Genomic DNA, 23,638 nt, shown 5'->3' on the forward strand with positions numbered 1-23,638 from the left:
CCATAAGATAAGTACAGGAAAAGAAAAGACACAAAGTGATGGTATTATTAATACTGGAGCCTCGACATAACCTGTGAAATGAGCTTGGATTAGACAGACTTCTCTTAAACAGTAAGGATGCAATTGCTACATGGACTTTAAACACAGGAAGAAAGAAAAAGATTATGTTTACTATAAATACATTCTCATGTACCATAAGCCCAAAAGTAAAATAGAGACTGGATTTATTCTGAAACATGGTCAGGAGTTTTAAAAAAGGCTTTTGTATACCCAAACAAAGGGAGCGTGGGAAACAAACTGTGGAGTTACTTAAATGTCAAGGATTGTACTGTACCAGGTAAACCTGAAATGTAGCAGAGGGATTCTGTTTCATAAGTGAAATGTTATTACTGATGGGTACAAATTATATAGGAAAGATGGAAAGGAAAACAGAGGTAGCACTTTGTCATATGCATTTACAGCTGCAGCAAGACATAGTTCAGCTGCAAAGAGAGTGGTAATGAAAAATAACACCAAAGAGAAATTGAAGTGGACATCTGCTACAGCCTGCTCCAATGATGTAGAGCCTCTCTCGAGGTAGTCAGAACCAGAGGACACTGTACTTGTGTGGGCAGCTGAATTCCCCACATCTGTTAAGAAACTTAGCATTGGCCAAAGATGTTCACGTGTTACGTGGAAACTTACTCTAACCTAGAAAATACAGGTTCTTCACAAACAAATTTAAAAATCCCAACGATCTAGGAAGTGCAGTTGAGAAGTTAAAAACAACACTAATGAACAAATTACCTGAACATAACACAGCAAAGAGTTTATTTGTTTCACTTAGAAAAGGTCTTTGGCATAAGTCATTGGACACACGTACATTAAATATACAACTGCATCCCAAAGGAAGCATAGAAGGTACGCATTCAGCCGTGATGCTCTTTCAGAACCACTCCCCATTTCACATCAGAAATAGAGAGCTGCAAGCCCCAGTTTCATTACTCTTTTTCTAAAACCAAGACTGGCCAGTATAGGTCCCATGGTACACCACATGGATCAGCAAACCTGGGCTGAATGACCAAGAGTGAACAAGATCCGGAGAACAGATAACCTCTTAGGATTGTCCAGGCTCAGGAAACAGACTCCAAAGAGAGCTGACCTTGTTCTTCCCAATAGCAACAATCAAATATCTCCCATCTTTTCCACTCCCTTGGAAGGTTAATGACTTAGTTATGTTAGTTCCAAGAGCTGGCTTCTTATGCTAGGACAAAATGACATCTTATTTGAAGACTGCTATAGGTGCTGCTATACCATCAGCTTCCATTAAGAGACTTCTAAGAGGATTGACGACCATTGCTTCTCTCACCCTTCTGCCCCCAGCACCATCAACAACATTTTATCTGGAAAGTGACAGAGGTTCATTTTAAAGGTGACAGCCTTAGGATCCTAGTACTTATGGAGAACCACAATTAGCAAAATAAATGCAGTCACCTCACCAGCACTCAGACCTGTTGCCATAGAAGCAGCCGAATGTCCAAGTTCAGCTGATCTGCAGGGAAGAACAAGTTCCACCAGAGTCTGAAACATCCACTCTGGATCAGCAAGGTTGCGTGCATCCCTTAAGAGTCACGCTGAGTTTAAGAAGCAGATTCACATCATGCAAGAAAGCAAGTTTGCTCTCTTCAATTCAGTAAATTAATAGTGTGTAATAAGCCTGAGGAATTCTACTAGACTCTGGAGTCAAGGCATGAGATTAGACTTCTATGACTTTCAAACAATAAAAGTAGAGAAGGGAATTAAAAACGAATGAACAAACACCACATTTTAGGAACTGGTGTGGCATCAAAACATAAGACAAATTGATGAGAGATTCTCACTAGAAAGGAGATCCTGTTAGTTGACAAGGTTAAAGAAAGTGCTTTCATATCTGCTATTGGAAAAAGAAAGTAAAGTGTGTTAATCAGCAAGCACAGAATAGAAGAAATAGCAAGTGAAATCAGCTTCTCAGGTGATTTAAATTACTCCACCCAAGACGAAGCAACAAAGATAAAAAACCTAAAGAGGCAGAGGACTTCCTGGAAAACCTGACCAGATATATTAACACAGTACTAATTAGTAAATTAGCCTATTGCACAATTTAAAAAATAAATAAATATCTAAAAGTTTGGGAGAACAAGGAAGTACCAGGTGACAATATTCCTATCAGAACAAAAAACTGGAACCACATTGGCTTTATAAATTTCTCTTGAATCTTGCTAACAAAGTGAAATAAATACCAGGAGAGAGAAAAAAAAAAAAAAAAAAAAAAAAAAAAAAAGTCCCAATCATTTGGAGAATAATGGAAGCATGGCAAAATCAAGCCATTTTAGATAGTACATATATATAGCAATAGCTTTTGGCACATAAACACTGCACCCGCAGCCAACAGGATATCTCATGTATTAACTTACTTCTGTGTCCAAGTGATGGTGTAATTTCCAACACCTCTTCTCTTCCATTACCAGGAACAATTTTATAAAACACTGCTGATAATAGGAGCTGACAGGCCTAGCAGTAAAACCACAGCCTGTTCCCAGAAGGCTATATAGAATAACTATATAGAATCACAAGCATTTAACCCACTGAGTGAAAGTGTATTTAACAGAGAACATAATATCTTTGGTATTTTAGGGTCTCAAGATATTCTACAGGGTAAAACCAGAGTAAAACAAATCTTCTTGCTGTTAAAGTTAAATTCACTTCCAGGAAAGGCAGTTAATCAGTCAATCAATCCATTGCATTTCATCGTCAACTACAGGCAGCTGTTTTAGTGTAACAATCAACATTGCACCCCTGCACCTGGAAGAGCCTTTGGAGCAGTTTGTTCTGTGCTCGTAGTGCAGCAGTTGTCATTGTTGTGCACTGAAATAAACTCAACAGTGTTTCAACACACAAAAAACTAAACCCATTGTTTTCAGATGTCTGTATAGCTTTCTGGCAAACAAGTATGTTACCTTTCAGGTGTCTACTATGATTAGGATTTATTTTTCTTAGATATCACAAGAGGGCTGATTTATGACTGGAGAGTGTATAATTTAGATGGCAAGAAAGCAGAGTGAAACATCAATCTGCATACTGAGGAAACAAAAACAACCTGCTTCTCCACTTTGTTAGTGGCAGAACTGGAAAAGAGCCAGCGAACTAGAGGGCAGTGGTGTTGAGCACATCCCCTGTAATGAATAGCTTCACATACCGTGAGCCTGTAGTTTGGAAACATGATGGCTGAGGACATGTATGATACAGGTCTGTAAAAAGTGGCAAGGAGATGAGAAATAGGAGTGGTCATTACTAAATCTGACAGTGGAATAATTAGGGTTACTCGATGAAACCATCAAGTAAACCATTAAAATTGCCTGAAGACTGTTCTTTTTAATACTGCACAATGAACTCAGGGTCCACTGCCACAGAACACTGTGGAGGCCAAAAGTATAAAAGGATTTTTAAAAGAGGACTAAGTGCATTCATTAAAGCCAGGTCCAGAAGGAACTGCCAGTTCAGAAAGTCCACACACTGCTGGAACAGTGTCAGAGAAAGAGTTTTGTACCCAAGCTTTATTTTTTTATGCTTCTGTGATCACCTGTTACTTGGTGCCCTAGAGAGAGGATAGCAGATTAGATGGCCTTTGGCCTGATTGCATGCAGCGTCTCTTATGGATCAAAGCCCATGATTTAGGCATTTTTTAGAGCTTGGAAATGTTAACCTGAGGGGGGAGGGGTGGGGAAAAAAAGGAAGCATTTGAAAAGCTTGTCTGCCTGCTTTGCTTCTTTTCAGCCTCAGAGATGTGCTCCTCAATCATACAGTTTCCATGAAGGGTAAAGTACCGCTCACTTAGCAACAAACAGGATTTTACAGCAGCCATCGAAAGCTGTGTGACTGCTCCCAGATCTGCCCACTCTCCCATGTAAAGCATTTCTCTGACCCAGTCTCAGCTGCAGGTTAAACACTCCCCTAATACTCCAGTGCTTCTCTTTAACAGATTACTGCCAAATTGCTTTGTTTGACTACTATATTTACGACATGAAATAAACAGTTAAGATACTAATCCATTGGCCTCTTCTAGCCTAACCCTTCTCCCCCAGCCAGTAGTTTCTGTGTGGATAAGTGACAATAGGAATCTACAGGAAGACTCCTTGAGGACAAAGCATTGCTATGCTGTCTGTAAACATCACTGTTTCACCCAGAATTTGCCACTGATTGGACTTTGACTTCCAGCCGGTCGGGCCGATACATTTCTGCAATGCAGCAGAGTAAACAATGCAACACAGTGATTCTGAGTCTGTAACTGAACAGACTGAAGTAGCAGCATAAGTAAGTCAGAAAATCTCCTGCATTTACCTGGACACAGAGCAAGCTCTGAGACCAGTCATCACAGTTGTTTTTATGTATAAAATCTATATGCATACACACGTATGGACTAATACATTCATCATTAACCCTCATTTAAGGGACCAACCATCCAAAGTCTATGCTTCACCCAGGAAATAAGATTTAACTGGGGGTGCCAGCTGCATCACAGGATCACACAGTGGCTTGACAGACCATTGTGTAAGGACAAATCAATAAACATGTTATAAGCCAGCTTGTTCAGTCTTCAGTTTCCCAGGCAATCAAGATAACACACAGGTAGACTGTTTGCTTTTATCGCTTGCAGTGGAGTTTGGACCCAGGTTACCTGGAATGAAAAGAAGACAAAAAAAATGTTACTATTAAGTAAATAAGATCCAGATAGAGTTTGGACTCAAGCTTTAATGCTTGTTATTTATGATACGCTTCATGTTAGACCTACATCACTCCGCATTCTCTTGGGGTTTTATTTCCTCGTTCTGTGAAATGAAGACATACTAAAATAATAGCAAAGTCTATTTGCTATAAGCCATTGGAGAAGTAATTCCAGGCTTTGGCCTGTACCCAGGATAATGTCAGTGGAATTCTCAGATCCCAGATGGTGCCGAAAAGCAGTCTGGCCATGACTTGAGTGGAAGGTTTTCCAAGCAGTAAGGGATGAAAACAAAAAAGAAAGATCAGGTCATCTCATCCATCAGATCCCGATACACATTCTCATTGAGCTTTTCCCATGTTCAGTATTAAATATCTCAAGTGGTGATATTTCCACCATTTCCTTTGCAAGAGAAATCCAGAGACCTCAGGGTCTTTCAGTTAAGCAGCATATAATGCTGCCCAAACTTTTATCTTCTTAAGGTTTATTCCATTGCTCACTCTATAGATTTCCTCCTCCAAATATCTGTACTTTTTAATACTTGCACTTCATTGCAGCCAGATTCTGAACCGGATGCCCCAGCAAACTTTTTTCAAGCACTGTACTTAAGCGTGTTTGCATAAGCTTTTGCAAGTAAGTGAGCTCTGCTGCACTCAGGGCTCAGCTAGGCTCACACAATGTATATCACATATATTCTGAGGCTGTATGTACTGAGATAGGCAGCTGCATGGCCACTCTGCAGCCACTCTGAACAAGGGCAGACCCCACTTACATGTTTCTACAGAAGGAATGGATAGGTACATCTCTCATGCAGTTGGAGCCAATGATCAGTACAGGAAAACTGCCTGACATGTTACTGAAAAGTTTCAACCATGCTGAAATGAGGAAGAATTCAATCCAAGCACTGACCTTGAACTGGGCTTCAAGTGAATTATTTTCATAGAATCATGGAATCATTAAGGTTGGAAAAGATCTCTAAGTTCATGTTGTCCAGCCATCCACATCACTCTTTTGCTTGTGGGTATTTGACCAACATTTTCCTCACTTGTACGTGATGGTAAAGACAAGAGCTCCCTCTCCCCTGCTGCACTGCAATTTCTGCATATCCGTGTGAGAGGCTGCACTGCAGCCTGCTCTCCCTTTTGTGGTTGTTCTATATGCTACAGCCTCCTTCCCACAACTACACATGGCATTTCATTCTAACTGTTGTGCCCCTTAGAGCCATTCTGTATGTTACTACTAATCTTACCATTGCCCCTATCCTCTTGCCACCCCCATGCCCTCCTTGTCTGTATCATGTTCAAGACCTTCACATTTACCTTCAAAAGCATCAGTGCTCCTTCTCAGCTCAGTCTCAGCTCCCAGCTCCTTTATTCTTCTCACTCTTCCTACTCTTGTCTTCTGGCCTTTTTCTACAAATCCTGCTACAGTTGGAGCAAACACAGTCCTTGTGTGTACCCAACATCATTTCCCTCTCTCTCTTTAGAACAGGAGCTAAAATGTCCAGTTACCACCAGTCTATGATCCCCCTTGGGCTGAGAAACACTGGCGATAACCAAACAGCTTTTTCTGCCCACCTAGACTGCTGCTTGCAGGGGAGAAAACAAAACAAAAAGCCAGTGCCTTCCAAAGACACGCAGCTTTGAAACCCTTGCAGTATTTCCCAGAAACTGCACACAGACATCAGTGTCTTTCTGATCACAGCCTGCTGAGCAGCAGCATAAAATTAACAACATTCTGGTCAGGTTCAGAGCTGTTGTTGTTGTGCTTCGAAGCAGGCAATAGTGAAATTCAAGAATTGTGTTGATTTGATGGTGTGGTATAAGCAAACCTTGTAAGACAAAACACAGTCTCCATGCACTGTAGTAGAACAACACCCCAGGATGTTAATTTAAGCATGTAATTCAGGACATTACTATCTGTATTTTCCTCGTGTTTTCCCTTCTTTTGCCCTTGTGTTTTCCAGGCTCCCCATTCTAACTTGTAGTTATCATTTTCTAGCATGTAAATACCCTGCCAGATTTTCAGAGACTCTTCAAAATACAGTTTCACCCCATCCCAGCTTGTATTCTTTTCAACACCATTTACTCTTACAAGACTGAACCGGACATTCAGTCTGCTTGAATAATGTCTTTCAATTACTCTGCAAGCTACTTGGGGTGTAGATCTGGTCTTTTAGTGCATTTGCACCAAAGGTGTGATGTGTCTCTGTAGTACAACAGAACCACAGAATTAATGGTGACTTTGGAGGATGTGTGCAGGCAGGCCCAAAGGGCTTAAGTGTGCTGTTTAATCTTCACAAAAGGTAGGGGCAATTATTTCAAACTGTGAAGCCCTGAATAATTGCATCCTAACTTGACCGCGTATCTAGCACCATCTCCTTCCTTCGTTTCCACTTCTTACCTCCCTTCTATCACTCAGAGTATTGCAACATCAGTTTTGACTAGGTCTGCTCAAGGACAACTTCAAGTTTTAAAACATTACAGGTCATACAGTTTCCTCAGAACAAAAGGTCTCCTGTTTTTATCTTTAAGATGAACTTTATTCCATATCCACATTCAGGATGCTTTTATTAAATCCTAATGAAGCACATGCTTCTTTCTCATGAGTCTCAACTCTCTAATGTGCCCTCTGCCATCTCCGTTCACTTTGGAACCACCAGGCTAATTAAGCTTTCTTTCACAATCAGTGAGTCAAATGTAACACACAGTGATCTTCCCTCAGCCTTTTACATGGGATGACCTAAGCCTACTTGCACCACACTTCAAAAGCTATGGAGTCTCCCACTGTCACTGGAGCAGGCAATCTCATTTAGCATAAAGGAAAGCAGGAAACATTTGCATTGACTTCTTGGAAAGACTTGTCAAGAAGAACACAGCAGGAAGGTTGGAGAACGGAACCTCTGCTGCTTCCCTGTATTTTCAAAGTGGCTTGCCTGGAACCATCCTAGGTCTCCCAGGTTCAGCGTTTTGTGTTCTCCTTTATTGAAAGAGGTGCCAGTTCTCAGGAAGTAGCAGTGACAATTAATAAAACCTGAATATAATAGCATGATTTTGTCCTTATGGAAATAATCCAGACCAAGCTGGCATAGATTCACTGTGTTAAAAGGAGACATCCCTGCTGCCCTGACCTGTGCAATGCACAGAAGGGCTCAGCACCCCAGTGTCCATCTAGAGAGATCAGTCTCTCTCTTGCCTTAATATCTACCTAATTTTGCCATGTTGCTATATTGTGGGAATGGAGGTCTGTCTGCTTTAAAGCAGTTGACAACAAGAAACTTGGGGAATATCTGATATTATGAAGTGCCGACAAATCAGAACTTCCACAATTCTCCATTTCTGTCACTAGAGGGTAGTGCAAGTCCTCAGGTCCAATCCTCTGAAAATAAAATAAATGCCCATACATCTCCCTATAGGTCTAGGAATTTTCTTTTTTCCTGGCCCTGAGGAATGGGGCCCAGCAGCACATGCTGTCTGCTCAGAAAATAATCTGATGAGAGGGTAAAGACTAAGGTTTACTTTTGCCTCCCTAAATGCCAAACACATCCCAAAATGGGTCTATTATAGTCTCAAATAATCAGTTTATGCCTTCTTATATTTCACCTCTCTTGTGTTCATTTGGCATTTTTGAGTCTGTCCTTCATTTAGCCAGAAATACTTCTAAGAATTTAATCAATCGCAACCTGGAACCTTTCTAGTACTTTGCTTTCCTTTTTGCTCTCTGGGGAATATCTTTCCATGTCACATCATGGCGGACTTCATGTTTTTACTCCCACATTTTAAATTTATCAGAGCACAGCATGGCTAGACAAGTTGGGAAGAAATTTTCCTCCCTGAACTCATTTATTTTCCTGCTAGTGCAAGATGAAATGACATCCAGCACACCTCACTGGGAAAGAAAGACAACCAGGCTGAGTAGTCCTTAGTTCTACTTCGAACTGACAAAGCACCTGGAATGTTGAGATGTTAGCAGTGAACACATAAATTAGGAGAAATTGTTATCATTTGTTTATTCAACCAAATGAAGACTTGGAAGAGCTCAGTGAATATATCAACTCCTTAGCAAAGAAGGGAAGGTTCAGATCTAGTGCTTCTCCATAGCTTCTATTTTCATGACCCTCTTTTCCATTTCAAAGATAAGGGAGCAAGTTTTAAAAACTTCCACCTTCTCCACTTCTTGTTCTCTTACCTCAGCAGAAACTTGTTTCCTTCCTTCTTGACCAGAAACCCTGGCACAGTAAACACATTTGACAAAAGCCAAATGATGAAAGGAGGGGTTACACTGGAAGTCTGTCTGCACACTGCTAACCACTACAACACCAAGCACATTGTTGCTGCTTAACTGTACATGCAACCTGTTTTTCACAAGGAGACATTCATCTTTCTATTCTACAGCTGCTCAGCGGGAAGAATCAGAAAGCATATATATGAGAAGTAGCAATATTACAGTAAGAATGCCATTAAATTGCCTTTGGAATTATGCTTAGTTTGATGCAGCTTCTACTCTTGTTTGATCCTGTTCATTTTGGTACAGAGGAAATAACAGGATCTACTCAGGAGCCTGTGTTGAATACATCTGCACCAATCAACCAAACTCAGAGACAGCTTAAAACCACAGAAACAGAACGTGCTAATAGGAAAAGTTTTACCTGAGATGCCTTCAGCGCTCCGAACGCTGGCATGGCTTGTGCTGAGCTGCTCATATTCCAGTTTCATATTCCCAAGGTCTTCCCCTGAGTGTCCTTCACTGGCAAAAGAATTTGCTTCAATGCTTGAACCGGGAGATCGTTTGGCCTTGCGACCAAAAATCCCACTGGCAAACCGCTTTCCTTGCTTTGAGTTGGCCTGTGCATCTTCTTTCTTCACGTCACGAATGGACTCTCTGGATTTGGATTTATTTTTCAGGTCCATGTGGAATCGGGACAGTAGTTTCTGAGGGCTCCGATTCTGCTTGTTGAAATTCTCCAGAGGTGGTTCAATCTCTGGGAGTTCTTGCTCTAATGTGATTAAGTCATTCAGAAACTGATTTAATCGTTTCTTAGACTCACTTGTTTCTTCCCTTTCCATATTATCCTGATTATCCTGCCTGTGTCGTGCAGCCCAGAGCAACATATCACCACGGGTTGCCCCTGCCACTAAGCCATACTTGGGATTAATGATCTTCCGAGCCACAGTGGAGGAATGAAAGCCCGATTTCTCAATTCCATGATGGTTTGGATTAGCAATACCCAATTCCTTGCAGAAATTTACTTCCTCTGAGATAGCGTAGAGCTCACGAAACTCAATGTCAAACATCTCCACATGCTGTCCTGTCAAGACTAGTAGGATGTTTCTGTCAATATGGGATGAACTCCATGTGAAGCTAAGAATAGGAAACAGAACCATAAGATTTTTGCATACTTGACCCAGCCCACCCAACAATATGTGAAACACCGTGAGAATACATAGCATTTTGCTATTTGCCAATATGGATCAGGATAGATAGGCGAAGTTAAGTATTATTGTGCTTCATTAGGCACGCAGACAAGATCTGGAAGGAAATACCTGAAAACTCTGAAGAACAGCATATCCTTTTAGAAAAGCAACTGCAAGAGTCTCCAAATTGGAAATCTCTCTGAAAAGAACTGACTACTGTCGCACCATCTCTAGCACAATGAAACAGTCCACTGTCAGGGACTTGTTCTATTCTCCTGGGAGCAGTTTGTACTCTACACTACCTTCTATCTTATCTTACTCCAATTTCTACAGATGCCAAACAGATTACAGAGAGGAGGATAAGAAAATGAACGACATGAGAATAAGATATACAAGCCATTCTTTATATAAGAAGAACGTAGATCTGCCTTATGCAAGAGCAACCCACCTGTATGATCCAGTGGCCACCTTTTCACCATCTACCATCAAGAATCGAGATGCCAGTGTACCTCTGATCTTCCCTGTTTTCATGTAGAACCCAACTCCTGTCACAGAACGGATGCGGATGTTCTAACCAGGAAGTAAAAAAACAAAATTTCACAATAAATAGGGCAGAGAATTAGATAATTGCCAACTCCAAGTCTTAACATATCACTCACATTATCTCATAACTTCTGGGACTACAGCTCATCATTAGACACCAGAAATCAGAAGGGCTGAAGAAAGGAAAGCAGTGTTGAAAACTCTGTTATTATCATCTTTCAGTACAAGTTACTCCTATGCATCAGTTTATAACCCTGTTCAGTAACTCAGCATCTTTGTAAATGTCTGCTGTCTTCAGCTATTCATCTTAGCCCACTGACAAGACAATGCTTTCCAAATGAGATAATCCACCATCTCTAGTCCTGTGGTTTAGATCAGAAGGCCCAACCCAGTTCAGGGAAATAAATGAAGCTCTGAGTCACATCTGTACTCTCCGAATCCCAATCCCTATTCCATAGCATCAGTGAGTTCTTTTCCAGACAATGTTAGCAGAACCACAAAACCAAGGAACTTTGCAATGCTTATGCAGTCAAAAAGACCCAGAATGTATGAGGCTTAAATTAGGTTATTTTAGGCTTGTGTTCTGATCCCAACAACATATAGTTTGATAGAACTGGGCAAATTATAGGACTGGGCTATTTAATTATTACAGAAGGGGTGAGGAAACATTTGTACCATTCAAAAGATATATAGATGTTTCCTGCCTGTTACAACAAAGGAATCCTGACATAATTTTGCTAAGAACACCAGTTACAGTGTCTACCTACATTCATCTCTGTCCAATGGAGAGTGAAAAACACAGAATTTTATTCTGAATAAAAGGTGAAGGATAAGTGTCTCTGTTGACGTCCCAAACAGATCAGCAAAGAAGTATTTCTGCAGATAGGGAAGGCAAAACTTCTTATGAAATGTACTGAAGTAGTTGGAAGAAGGTATTATCTCTCCTCAAACCTTCTGTCTCACACCCTTTTAGCCACTGAACCTACAAATTATAACACAAAGCAGTACAAGACACAGAGGAAAAAACTCGATTCCAGATTACCTGATTTTCTACAACAGACATGCATACACATAGAATAAAAATGTATTTGCATGTTAGACTTGTGAGTTATTCTGCACAGACCAATTCTGAACTCCATGGGTCCAGGCTGCTCGAGGATGAATTGCCAGACAGGTGTACATACATATTGCCTAACATTTAAAAACAAAAACAAAAACAAAAAAAAAACAAACCCAACAACGCTCAAAAGCACTCACTGCCAGCAAAGCTTGGAGCAAATTATCTTGTCACTCTGACATACAAATTTAGACCATTTTCTTCATACTACCTATTTCTCTTAAGAATTCTTTAACAATGAAAAGCTAAAAGGTATTGTGATCTGGAGTAATAAATATAGGGTTAGGAGTCAAACAGTCTCATGTGTAATCACAGTTCTGGCAGTATTCCCTGTTATGTTTTGTGAAAGTCAATTCACTTTTGCCTCATTCTTCCCCCATCTGCAGAACAGGAGAATCATGAGGATTTGGCTAACACTAACACAGCCTCAGATCCCACAAAGAGCTAAGTACTATTGTTATGAACCTAATTGACAGCTTAAATATCGATAGGCTGTAGAAATCAGCATGCAGGAATGAGTGATTAGAAGAATGTGGATTTTTGTTAAAAAACAGTTTTCTGACTATAACTCTTACCTTTTGAATTGGTTCCTATTTTCGTCAGTAAAATACAGTGGTGGCAGTACAAATTCTGACTAACAGTAACTGATGATACTACTGTTTTGCATTCATCTACTACTTGATCTGTCTGCAGTCCTGTGTGGGCACTAGCTAATTAATCCTCCCAACACCAATGACAGTATTATCGCCCTGTTTTAAAGATGAGAAACCTGAGAGACAAAAAAGATGAAGTGACTTGCCCAAGGCCTAGCTAGCAGTGAGTCATTTGTGTGGGATGCTGAATGCAGGTTGGGTAGAGCACAAGAGAAAGGCTGCCCTTTCCAGTATTTAGAATAACATTTGTAGACTGGCTGGTCGACTAAAAATAATTGTCTTTTTTCCTTGCTGAATAAAGCTGGATTTGGAATTTGCCAGATCATGGAATCTTGACTGCAGGTGTCAATGAGGACATCTGTCCTTCAGATCAGCCGACAGCTCTGAAATGTTATATTCTTTTCTAAATCGAGGAATACCAGCCTGTGTAAGCAGACTGTTTCTTAGCATGTAACAAGTGTGGATTTTATTGTGTTTGTATGTTATATTACCTTCTTTAGGAAGAGAGAAAGCACATTTGAATTTTTTGCAGTAACTGAGCTATGCTTAACACATAAGCACAGATAAAGGCACAGAGGGGATAGAACCAAACAGCTGAACACATAAATCTCCTTGAACAAAGTAGGCACAGGAGTGTATAAATGCATCTTGAAATGCAGAAAATAAGCACAAAGTCATATAAAACACCGAGTCACTTAATAGGTTATTTGTATAATGTTTCCTACTTGAAGGATCTTGGAGCACATGAAGACTAATATATCAACTGTACAGAGAAAGAACAAGCCTGGATTCATGTACTGAAGATTACACAACAGAAGTGGAAAGGCAAACATAAATGAGGTGAGATTTCAGCCATTTTCTTTGGGCACTAATGTTATTGTATGAATAAGTATTTGGGGTAAAGGATCAGTTAGCTTCCAGGTAGAAGAGACCTTTCCAAACCTGTATTCTTGCAGCAACTTGCTTAAGTTTGGTTATATCCTGCCTCATGTAGGCTGCAGTCTTTGTTAGGTTTCCACATTTCCTTTACACAGACTTACACCACTCCTCATTGCAAGCAGTGACTAACAACTCTCTGGCAGCAACTTAATACAGACTGGTAACACTCCGGCCTAATTAATACACACAGTAAAGGAATCAGTCTTTCTTGATTTATTGTGACACACTTTTAAACCTTGTGCTGCATCCACAGAAAGTTAAATTAGACTCAACTGAGAAAGTCAGTAGTACACTGCTACTGACACGTAGTTGACCACTAACAGATCCAAGCAGGATTGCCCACAAGCACGGGGTTGGATATCATGAGGTACGTGAGATGGACTCTAAAGGTGGGTGCTGCAAGTATTTTCACCAGGGAATCCTCTATCTCCCTTTGCTCTTAGAACTTCTAGCTATAATAGACATACTTCTAGATATAAATGTTGCAAAGGAATCAGAAATCTGTGTTTCCTTTGGGATGAATGGCATGAAAGATTTAAATCAGATAAAGGACAGGCAACAGACCATAACAGTAGATGTTACATGACAATAGCTCAAAAGTCCCTTATACTGACTGGGTTTTTTTTGTGTCTTTCTAAAAAGAGACACCTGTAAATTACTGTTTTTGAAAGGTCACAAGCAGCCTAGTAGAATTTTCTAACAGATAATTAAAACAAAACAGCACTGCACCACATCACATTCAGCTTCTCCGCTGAGTTAGAATTGGATGAGGAAATCTGGAAGGCATGAAAAACTGAAACAAAATTGAAAAAAAATGTTTTAGGCAGAAACCTTTAAGACTACCAAGAGAGAGGAGAAGAAATCTTTGCATGCTAGAGAAATGAATGTAAAAATTAATATGAAAGTGAACTTCCTGCAGATACCACATTCCCTGCATTTCCTCAGAGCTCTAGGTGAACTCCATGTCTTTAAGCAAAAGTGTTTTTCTCACTGAAGACTTGATTAGCAGAAGCACAGGGAAGAAAACACCTCTAAAAACTACTGACAACCCTCACCCTCAGGTCAACAAGAAGAGGACATTTTGTGGGGCTATGAATTTTATATATATGAGAACTTTGATTCATTCTGATCTCAGAAGAACACCCTTATGTCAAACATAACAAAAGTCTGGCAAACCACGTCCTGCAGGCTCAAGAAGCCACATGACTCATACAAACAAGACATGCTCACATTAACATCTCAGGATGAATGCACAGATGATTGAAGTTAAATGCATTTTTAACGATCTCTGGCCTCCATGCAAAATATGAGATTTTCTCATTTCAAATGTGAAGTCAGTGAAGAGTCTTTGTAGAGTGAGATACAGTCTTCCTACACCATTTTCCCTGCTGTGAGACTGTGGGAGGATGGTGATACCTTGCCATCTTAAAAAAATAGCCAGGAATTTTGTGAAAATGCCCAGCACTACATGTAGACAAAGGGCAAAATCCAGTGTTAGCGGTAAGCCCCCTGTACTGGGAACTGTTAACTGTTACTCTGCATCAGATGAAGAGATTGATGGAGGACAAGAACAAGAATCACAGCAGTCTGAGCATCTGGTGATGACAGAAGTCAGAATAAGCACCCTGAAGCTGCAGCAATGCCAACCGATAGTAATGTGTCATCTCTTTTTTTCTCACATGAGAATTTGACATTAAACCTTAAAGTTATCTCCCACATTGCTGCAACTTTCTGTGGAAAAGCCAGCACTAAAAATGCAAAACAATCCCAGACACATTAGCTCAGCGAGGTGGGGTAAGTCCTCAAGTGAGAGATTACATCTTGCTTGAGATTCCTTGGTTACCCAAAACCTGGTGTCAAATTATGACGATTTCTCACCCAAACAGCAGCACTGATACATCCAATAAAGCCTTGCAGGAAAGCATGACCAACAAGCTGCTCCTCATCTTCTTGACCCTTATAGTCACACTGGCAATGGGAACTTGGGCAAGAAGCCATTATCCTTGAGAAACAAGTGACCTGCTTTTCCTTACAGGAAGACTCTTCCCAGTCTTTCCATAGCAGCACAGAAAGGAATAAACTGCATTGACCTTAACAAAATTAACTAAAGCCTCCTTAGCTGTACTGGAAAAGGAATATAATATCCCTAGGAGGGGAATTTATGACACAGGATGACATAGCTGGGAAAACAAAAAAAAAGTTAAAGGACAACAGTCTGTGGGTTGAAAATTTGCAGAAGAGTGAGGAACTTGATTAAAGAAGGATGTTAAAAGGTTCTTCCTTGTGGAACTCCTTCAACTCAGTACGAGTCTAAAGAAAAACACAGCAAGCGCTGCTGTGAGAGAAGGGAAGCACAGAAGAGACTTAAGAGTTTTTTCGTGCTTTTGATGGCATCAATATTGATGTCATCATTCTTGTACACAATGACATGGTGAGAAAGGTACTGGAAAACAGGTACCAGAGCAAATGGAACTACTGCTCTACTTCTACAGTTTCCTACCAAAGCGACTTGAGTCCAGGACACAGAACACCTCTGGAGCTTGAAACAAGTCTATTATAACAATGGCTGTGTCTTGCTTTCAGATACACCAGAGGAAAGAAACTTCCATCTCTGTTTTGGAAAAAGATGAGAAAGCTGCCCAGCTGGATGTCTTTTCTCATGAAGAAGTCCAGAAACTACGAGCAGAGTGACAGTTCATAGGAGCACTGTTCAAAAATATGCAGTTCATTTTTACCCACATTTAAGATGGTACTGCTTGAATGGTTAATATGAGCCTCTCTTACCTTCAGAGCTTTTTGTTTGTTTGTTTTTAACTATTGAGTGCTTGTGGGAGATCTGCCCTTCCTCCAGGCAAAATGGGACTTTTTAAAAAAAACAAAAACAAACAAAAAAAAACCTGCTCTGCAAAGCAGTTGGATCACAAGAGTGGTGAGTCTTGCACTCTGTAGACTGTTTCCAATCTAGTGACTTTTCCAGTATTTGGAACAAATCTGTAGTAGTGACAGTGACTAAAACAGTGAGCAACACAACAGCAGCTATAAACACACAAATGATTTCAGTTTGTATGCAATGGAAAGAGATTCTATGAAGTTGCTTCTGCCTGCCAAGCTAGGCTGCCTACTCTGCTGTGTGAAGACATACTCCACAGAATCACAGAATGGACAGAGTTGGAAGGGACCTCAAGGATCATGAATCTCCAACCCCACTGCCACAGGCAGGGCCACCAACCTCCACATTTAATACTAGACCAGGCCGCCCAGGGCCCCATCCAACCTGGCCTTGAATGCTCCAGGGACGGGGCATCCACAACTTCTCTGGGCAGCCTGTTCCAGCACCGCACCACTCTCACAGTAAAGAACTTCCCCCTGACATCCAACCTAAATCTCCCGTCCCTCAACTTCAAACCATTTCCCCTTGTCCTGCTGTTACCTACCCTTTCAAAGAGTTGACTCCCCTGCTGTCTGTAGGCTCTCTTTAGGTACTGAAAGGCTGCAATGAGGTCACCCTGCAGCCTTCTTTTCTCCAAGCTGAACAAGCCCAGCTCTCTCAGCCTGTCTTCACAGGGGAGGTGCTCCAGTCCCCGATCATTTTGGGGCCTGCAATATGGAACTGGAGAGCAGTTGTGCCCCCAAGTCCCAAATGTTCTCAGGCAAAGGAGGAATATAAGCTTGTTCAGTCCCAGATGACCACATAGATAGGAAAGTCTCGATTTCATAAAGTACTTATATGTGTACTGTTATTGCTTGCGTGGAATCCAGTTACTCAAATAACTACTCTAGAAACCTGGGACTTGCATAGGAGACCTACAGGAATTTCCTCAAGCAAATTTCTTCCTAAAAGAAATATATAGGTCATAAGAGCCAAAAAAACTACGCAGATTTCTGTTTCAGATGAAAGGCAAATAATCTCTCCAAATGAGTTACAAGGTTTGTAACAACTCAGGAAGGCCACTTAACTGCAAAAAATGATGATTCAGTCTTGAATATCTTACCCGAATCTGCAAGTCACTGAGTTCAAGGCATCTGCACATTTCCAGGAAGAGCTTCACACCATCCTCATCTAGGATTATATAGACTGGGATCCAGCGCTTATATGCTGCATTAACAATATCTCGGAAGATGTCCTGGTCTGTAAATACATCCATGACCACTGCAATAATCTAGAAACAAGAAGACAGCAGACAAACAACTAAATAAAATATTAGGAATTGAAAGGGAAGCCCATTTTAATGGAACAAAATAAAGGAGAGCACTGACACCAGAGTATGGAAGAGTGCACAGGTGAGACAGGAGTACGGGGATGTATGTGCCCAAGCACTTCCAATAACCTTGTAATTTTCTGGCTCTCATTGCATTTTAGAAAGAACGCAATAACTGTCTTTGAGGGATCTGCTTCTAAGGGAAAGTGGCTATTTCAGCAGCCTGAAAAATGCCAAAGCCAAATACCCATTTTTAATCCAGTGTTGTGAAACTCTCTTTGCCTCCATTAGGATCCACTTAAACAAAGAGAAACACTGATAAAAGTCTAAAAAAGAAGAGTAAAAATCTCAGCCATAACACTTCTCAGAAGGTGAGTAATGGAAGAATGAACGTGCAGAGGAATCAGAGAATGACTCCTCAGCTATAGTGCACAAAGCAGACAAAAAGAACTCTGCTCTTAGGGCTGGCTTCATGAGGAATGTCGTGTAGAGCTCAAACATAAACATCTCATAATTGTAAGGAAGAGACTGGAGCACACATTCAGGATTTGGAGGCAAAATGATCATTTGCACTTTTCACATGTACATTTTTTCTGGTATGAAACTAATCTCTCTTTCCAGACACAGATCTTTTTATATAAAAGCAAGAAAGCAAAAGGTTGCACTAACATGACAGACAAGCCTGAACATTCATAGGATGAGTAACAACAAAAACAAGATGACTGTGGGCAACTTTTATGCTGACCTTACATGTTTTGTCTTCCTCTCCCTTTCTGTGTCTTTACCACCATTAGAAGAATCAATTCACTTTTCCTCCTGAAGGAGTTATTCTCCGCAGCATTCTGAAGGCTATGAATGAAGGAAATTGCTGTTCTCCCCATTCCTAGGAACCATCAGCTTGGCAGGTCAGAGCTCTCACACTGACGGCAGGCTGGGAGTAAAGTTGCCTAAATTCTAGCTTCCCAGGTGTCAGGGTCACAGCAACGAGCTGAGCTGTGCTGCAAACAGCACATAATGTGTGAATGAAGCTGAAGACTACACCTAACAGTAGAATTTTCTTCAGTTGATGTTTGGAAAAGGTGCAGCTCCAGTTTGCAGTAGCTCCCTGTGGAAGAGGGGCTAATTCTCATCAGGCACTTCTTTCCTTTGAAAATGCCCTCGAGCAAAATGGATGTGGGAAAGTGATACCACAGTAAATGTCCTCTGTTTTTGTTGAGTCTCTCTGTATGGCCAACAATAACCAACAGCTCTGCTCTGTCACGCTCCTTCTGTCAGCAGTGCTTACACAAGCTGTTTTTTATTAAAAAAAGAAAAAAAGAGCTGACATTGTGTTTATGTCCATCATTAACATGTACATTCCTAATACAGGTGAACTATGGGGGAGGTACATTACAAGTTAATTTTAAGTCCTTCAACAACTTCTCTTAGGTTAGAAGAACTGGATTTCAGCTCCCACCTTGGTTCTTATTTTCTAACTAAATGCAGCAAGAGGTAAGGAATTCTGAAAAAGACATTGAAATTCTGCCACTTTACTCTTCTACAACTTCACATGCAGGCACATTATGACTTAAGTTTTAGGTATTAATTGAGGCATGCTGTGCTTTCTTAACCTTTCACACACACTGGTCTGGATGTCATTACTCAGCAGCAAGAATGCCAAATACAATTCATTTGAAATAAGAACATTAGCATAGGGAATTGATGAAGAATAGACAAAACAAGTAGGAATGTATTTTCTTTCCATCCCCTCCATCCACAAGACAACCAATGACTGTAGAAACTGAAGCACACCCTGGACAGACCACTGATTATTAGTACTGGCATTGCAATATGAAGGGACAGTTGTCTGCCGGCTTGGCAGCTCTAGGTCAGTTCAGGCTTGTTTGCAAGACTATGGACTTAACCCACAAATATGGAAACTAAGTCCAAAGGAGAAGCTGATGAACTGCCTTGCAGATGGTTCTTTCAAGACTCAAAATGTGAGAAGGGGAACTGCGCTGTTGATGTTAGTCCTTCCAAACCCCTGACACTACAGATGATCTGTCAAGATAACCTAGGAGCGTTCTCAAACACAGCAAGTCAGAGCATGAGCACCCACCCCATGTAGGAGTTTTTCTTTTCCCCATTCCTCTCTCTGCCCTATGGATAATAGTGCTACTTATCTATAGGATCTAGAGGTATGCCTTGCTCTTCATGGGTATTTACAGATTGACAAGCATTAACTTGCCAAAATCATTGTGGCAAGGTAGCTCAATTAATGTATGTAAAACACTAATGATAAGCCACCCCTAGACATGTGCCAAATATTACTAGTATCTCTTTAGGGCCACTCCCTCCTGAAAACCAAAACAAAGCAAAACACCAAAACAAACAAACAAAACCCCCACTCTAATTCTGTTGAATGAAAAGCTCCTACTCGGAGATTTTATTCTCCAAGGCCAGCTTGATAGAAAACAAAAGGTACTTATTTAAGAAAAAGACCATTAAACACTAAAATGCTGTTAAACCTAAAACCACCTTTGGGCTGGGAGGGGGACAGTTCATCCAGACAGTGAAAAATATCTACAAAGAAATTAATTACCTGTAGGTTCCAGGCACTGGTATTGAAAAGAGCCAAGTTTCCCAGTTAACATACAATTTTTAGAGGCATTTGCAGCAAAGCAAGAGGATGCAAGTCAGAGCATCAGCAAGTCAGAGCATAAGCATTTTACAGCTTCTGGTTCTTTGTGACTGATTGCGCCAGTAGTGGAATAGGATAACAGGGTGTGCATGTAGTGCTGCAAGCAGGGAGTGGAGAACACCCTCTGGTTAAACGTCTCTCCGGAAAATTTTCTGTGTTTCCCAGATTTGCTTTAAACAAGCCACTGCAAAGGCTGTGCGTGCAGAGGGTGCGCTTGGAGAGTGGTGGTGGGGGAGAGTGCTGAATCAGAAAGCAGAAAAAACAGAAAGCAGCAAAGCTAAGAGAAGGAGTGAGGTCGCTTATGCTGCTGTCCCCTCTGCAGAGGGGAGATATCAGCTACAAAAGGGGTAATTTCACAGACAGTCTTTCCTGGAGATTTCACCCAGACCTAGAAAAACCTTGTCACTGTCCCCTAACTCTTCCATGCAAACTCTTGGAGCGTCACGGCTGGCTTGTTTTCTTGCCAGAGGTGCACTGTCACCACTAACAGTCCTTTCCAGTCTAAGATAAACAGGAGGAACAGCCTCATATTGTCTGGACTCTGGCTGCCTTGCAGTCAGGGCTGGACTGGATTGCAAACACAGAAAACAATCCATAACAAACCAGCTGCCCTGTGTTTAACTGGGGTTACCTGCATGTACAGGAGTAGCTGGAGAAGCACCACTACCAGCCTGCCCTCTGGATAATACACTGCGATGGGGCAGGAAAAAAACAAACCGTGGCTACAAAACCGTGATGCGGGGCTGGGGGTGAACCCATTCCAGACGTCAGCTTTGGCAAACTGCAGTGTGATGGGTGATGAACTGCATAGAAAACTCAGCCTGGTGGCAAGCAGGAGAGCGAAGAATGCTTGTTGTGGTGGTGGGCTACTGCCACCTGGCCACCCCGCGTGTCCCCAGCCCGGTCCTTCTGCCTGGGTGACCAACAAGTGGACACAGCCCAGGCACAAATGCACAGAGGCCGCTCCCTACCTTCTGTGCCTGTTGGATCATCTCCCTCACCACCTCCTTCAGGTGGGGCACGTTCTCCTCCTTGCGAGGGTGCGTGAAGAGAGCCACGCGGCTGATGCCCCGGTAGAAGGTCTTGTCAGTCCAGCCCAGGTCCAGCGGTGGTACCTCCGTGTCCGAGAGCTCAGGCCAGTAGGCCAACGAGATGGCCTTGCCTCCAGGGCCCCGCACCACCTTGGTACTCTCCCGGGGGTCTTCATATGCCCGCCAGCTGCCCCGCAGGGCCTGCAGCTCCTGGCTGGAGAGGAAGTCCTGGAGATGCTCCTTTCGCAGGGTCTCCCTGTAGGCGGCCTCGCCTCTGGTCACCAGTGTCTCCAGGGCCCGACGCTGCTCCTCGCTATAATAGAAGCAGGCCTGCGCCTCTGTCACCTTCTGGTTGACGTGCGACTCGTCCAGCAGGAACACCTGTGAGTCCGCCATGCTGCCGGCATCCGCAGTGCCGGGAGGCTGTGGAAGGAGGGAAAGGCAGGGCCGGCACCGCCTCACCTGGCCTGCCCGAGCCCGCCCCGACAGGTGGAGCAGCCGCACCGCCCCGTACCGGCCCCTCACGGTTCTCTGGTTCACTGGCGATATGGCTGTCCCCTTCATTCTGGCCTCCTCCCAGGCCTGCCTGCCTGCAGCTCTGACCATTGGGGGATGGGGGTGGTGGTCCCGCAGCATGGTGGGCTGGCTGTCCCTGACTGCTGTGCCTGGGGAGAGCCAGGCTTGAGCAGCTGCTGTGGCTTGCAGGAGAATCATAGAGTGGCTTAGGTTAGGTTTAGGGGACCTCATAGCTCACTCAGTCCCACCCCGTGCTGTGGGCAGGGCTGCCACCCACCAGCTCAGGCTGCCCAGGGCCCCATCCAACCTGGCCTCAACTGCCTCAGGGATGGGGCACCCACAGCTCTCTGGGCAGCCTGTGCCAGCACCTCGCTGCACTCCGAGTAGAGCATTTTCCCCTAACATCTAACCTAAATCTCCTCTCTTTTAGTTTAAAACCATTCCCCCTTGTCCTACAGTGTACAGGCATGTGAATTCAAAAATCTATTTAAAAGGTTTTGGTTTCTTTTTTTCTTTTTCTTTTTTTTTTTAAGGTGACTGCATTCATCAGGAATGAGGCAATGCAGGCAGACCATGACAGTGGCCATTGGGCCCAGCTGGCTGCTAGCCGGCCCCCTCCCAACCCACCAAAAAAGCAGCTCAGTGACTCCCAGAAAGCCCAAAAAGCAGGAGGTGAGTGCCGTGTTTACAAGCAGTAGGATGACAGAGCGATTTGCCCAAGGCTGCCCAGCAGGCTGGTGTCAGAGCTGAGAATAAAACTGCGCAGCTCCAAGGCTCTGGCTGGGAGTGTGAATAAATAGCCCTACACGTGTCCCAGCTGAGAGACTGGGGGCTGTTATGTTAAATGATTAATTTTGTGTGGTATGTGATAGTTGCTAGGGGCCCTAATCAAGATGCAGGCCCCATTGAGGTTTGCAGTGCATACACAAAGGATAAAAAGCACTTCTTCCCCATTGTAGCCCAAGGACAGCGCAGACAGAGATGAGCAAGGAAATGGGGATAAAGGCAAGGCAGTGGTGATATACAAACATTCAGAAGCATTTACAGGGCTTTTTATATGTGATTAGCCCTAATTGCTCACATACACAAAATGCACAAACTGAAGGAATAGAGCTGGAGGAGCTGCTCTTTGTCTCCTCCCTGTAAACGATCACCTGTGCTCAGTTTGTTATAAAAAAAATCCATGGAGGAGGTGAAGCAGTGTAGCTTTTCCCTGATTTTCTCTCTTAAAATGGAAGGGAGAGTTTTAGCATTCCAGACTGTCATCGATAGCTTTTCCTGTCATGAAATTCGCTTAAAATTTGAAATTGCACTTGGCGGAATCTATTCCTCTGCCTTTCAAATCTCTTAAAAAATACAATTTCAATATATGCTCCTTTAGCTTGATTATCATGGAAACAGGGCTTATGTGGCAGTGGCGTCTCCATCTGTCTGCTTGTCTGTCCATCTCTATTAACTTCTGAACCCACTGGCTGATTTCAAATAAAGGTGGCGGAGGCATAATTATACCCCTACAGGTTTTGTGAAAATAAAGAGCCTGATAGCAAAAATAAACCCTATCACAGTCCCTTGACAGGGAAAGTTGCATTAAGGGTTCACTCCTTATTAGACTTCAAAGATTCCATAAAAGTTGAAACACTAATAAGTTCCTGAACTGTATGAAAAGCTTCAAATGAAGTTTATGCCATGTTAGACACCCCAGTCAATCAACCACAATATACAAATACACAGGAGATGCTGCTTTGTTAGTGTCAGTACTCACTGAACTACTTTTTTCCTTCTGTACCAGAGGCTGCCATCAGCTCTGC

General features: G+C 42.3%; 1 protein-coding gene across 1 annotated transcript; it reads right to left on the minus strand.

The window, feature by feature from the left end:
- Window positions 1–782: 782 nt before the first annotated feature.
- On the minus strand, window positions 783–21,789 carry SACK1F (scaffolding CK1 anchoring protein F). The gene is made up of 5 exons (XM_003202304.5): window positions 21,255–21,789; window positions 17,397–17,564; window positions 10,601–10,722; window positions 9,387–10,099; window positions 783–4,693 (listed from the first exon to the last, which is right to left on the minus strand). Exons 1-5 carry the CDS (start codon window positions 21,708–21,710, stop codon window positions 4,629–4,631), a joined length of 1,524 nt encoding a protein of 507 aa, XP_003202352.1. The 5' UTR covers window positions 21,711–21,789; the 3' UTR covers window positions 783–4,628.
- Window positions 21,790–23,638: the final 1,849 nt, after the last annotated feature.

The sequence above is a fragment of the Meleagris gallopavo genome, chromosome 1, assembly GCF_905368555.1.
Source record: "Meleagris gallopavo chromosome 1, MGAL_WU_HG_1.1, whole genome shotgun sequence".
In the NCBI taxonomy this organism is placed as follows: Eukaryota; Metazoa; Chordata; class Aves; order Galliformes; family Phasianidae; genus Meleagris; species Meleagris gallopavo.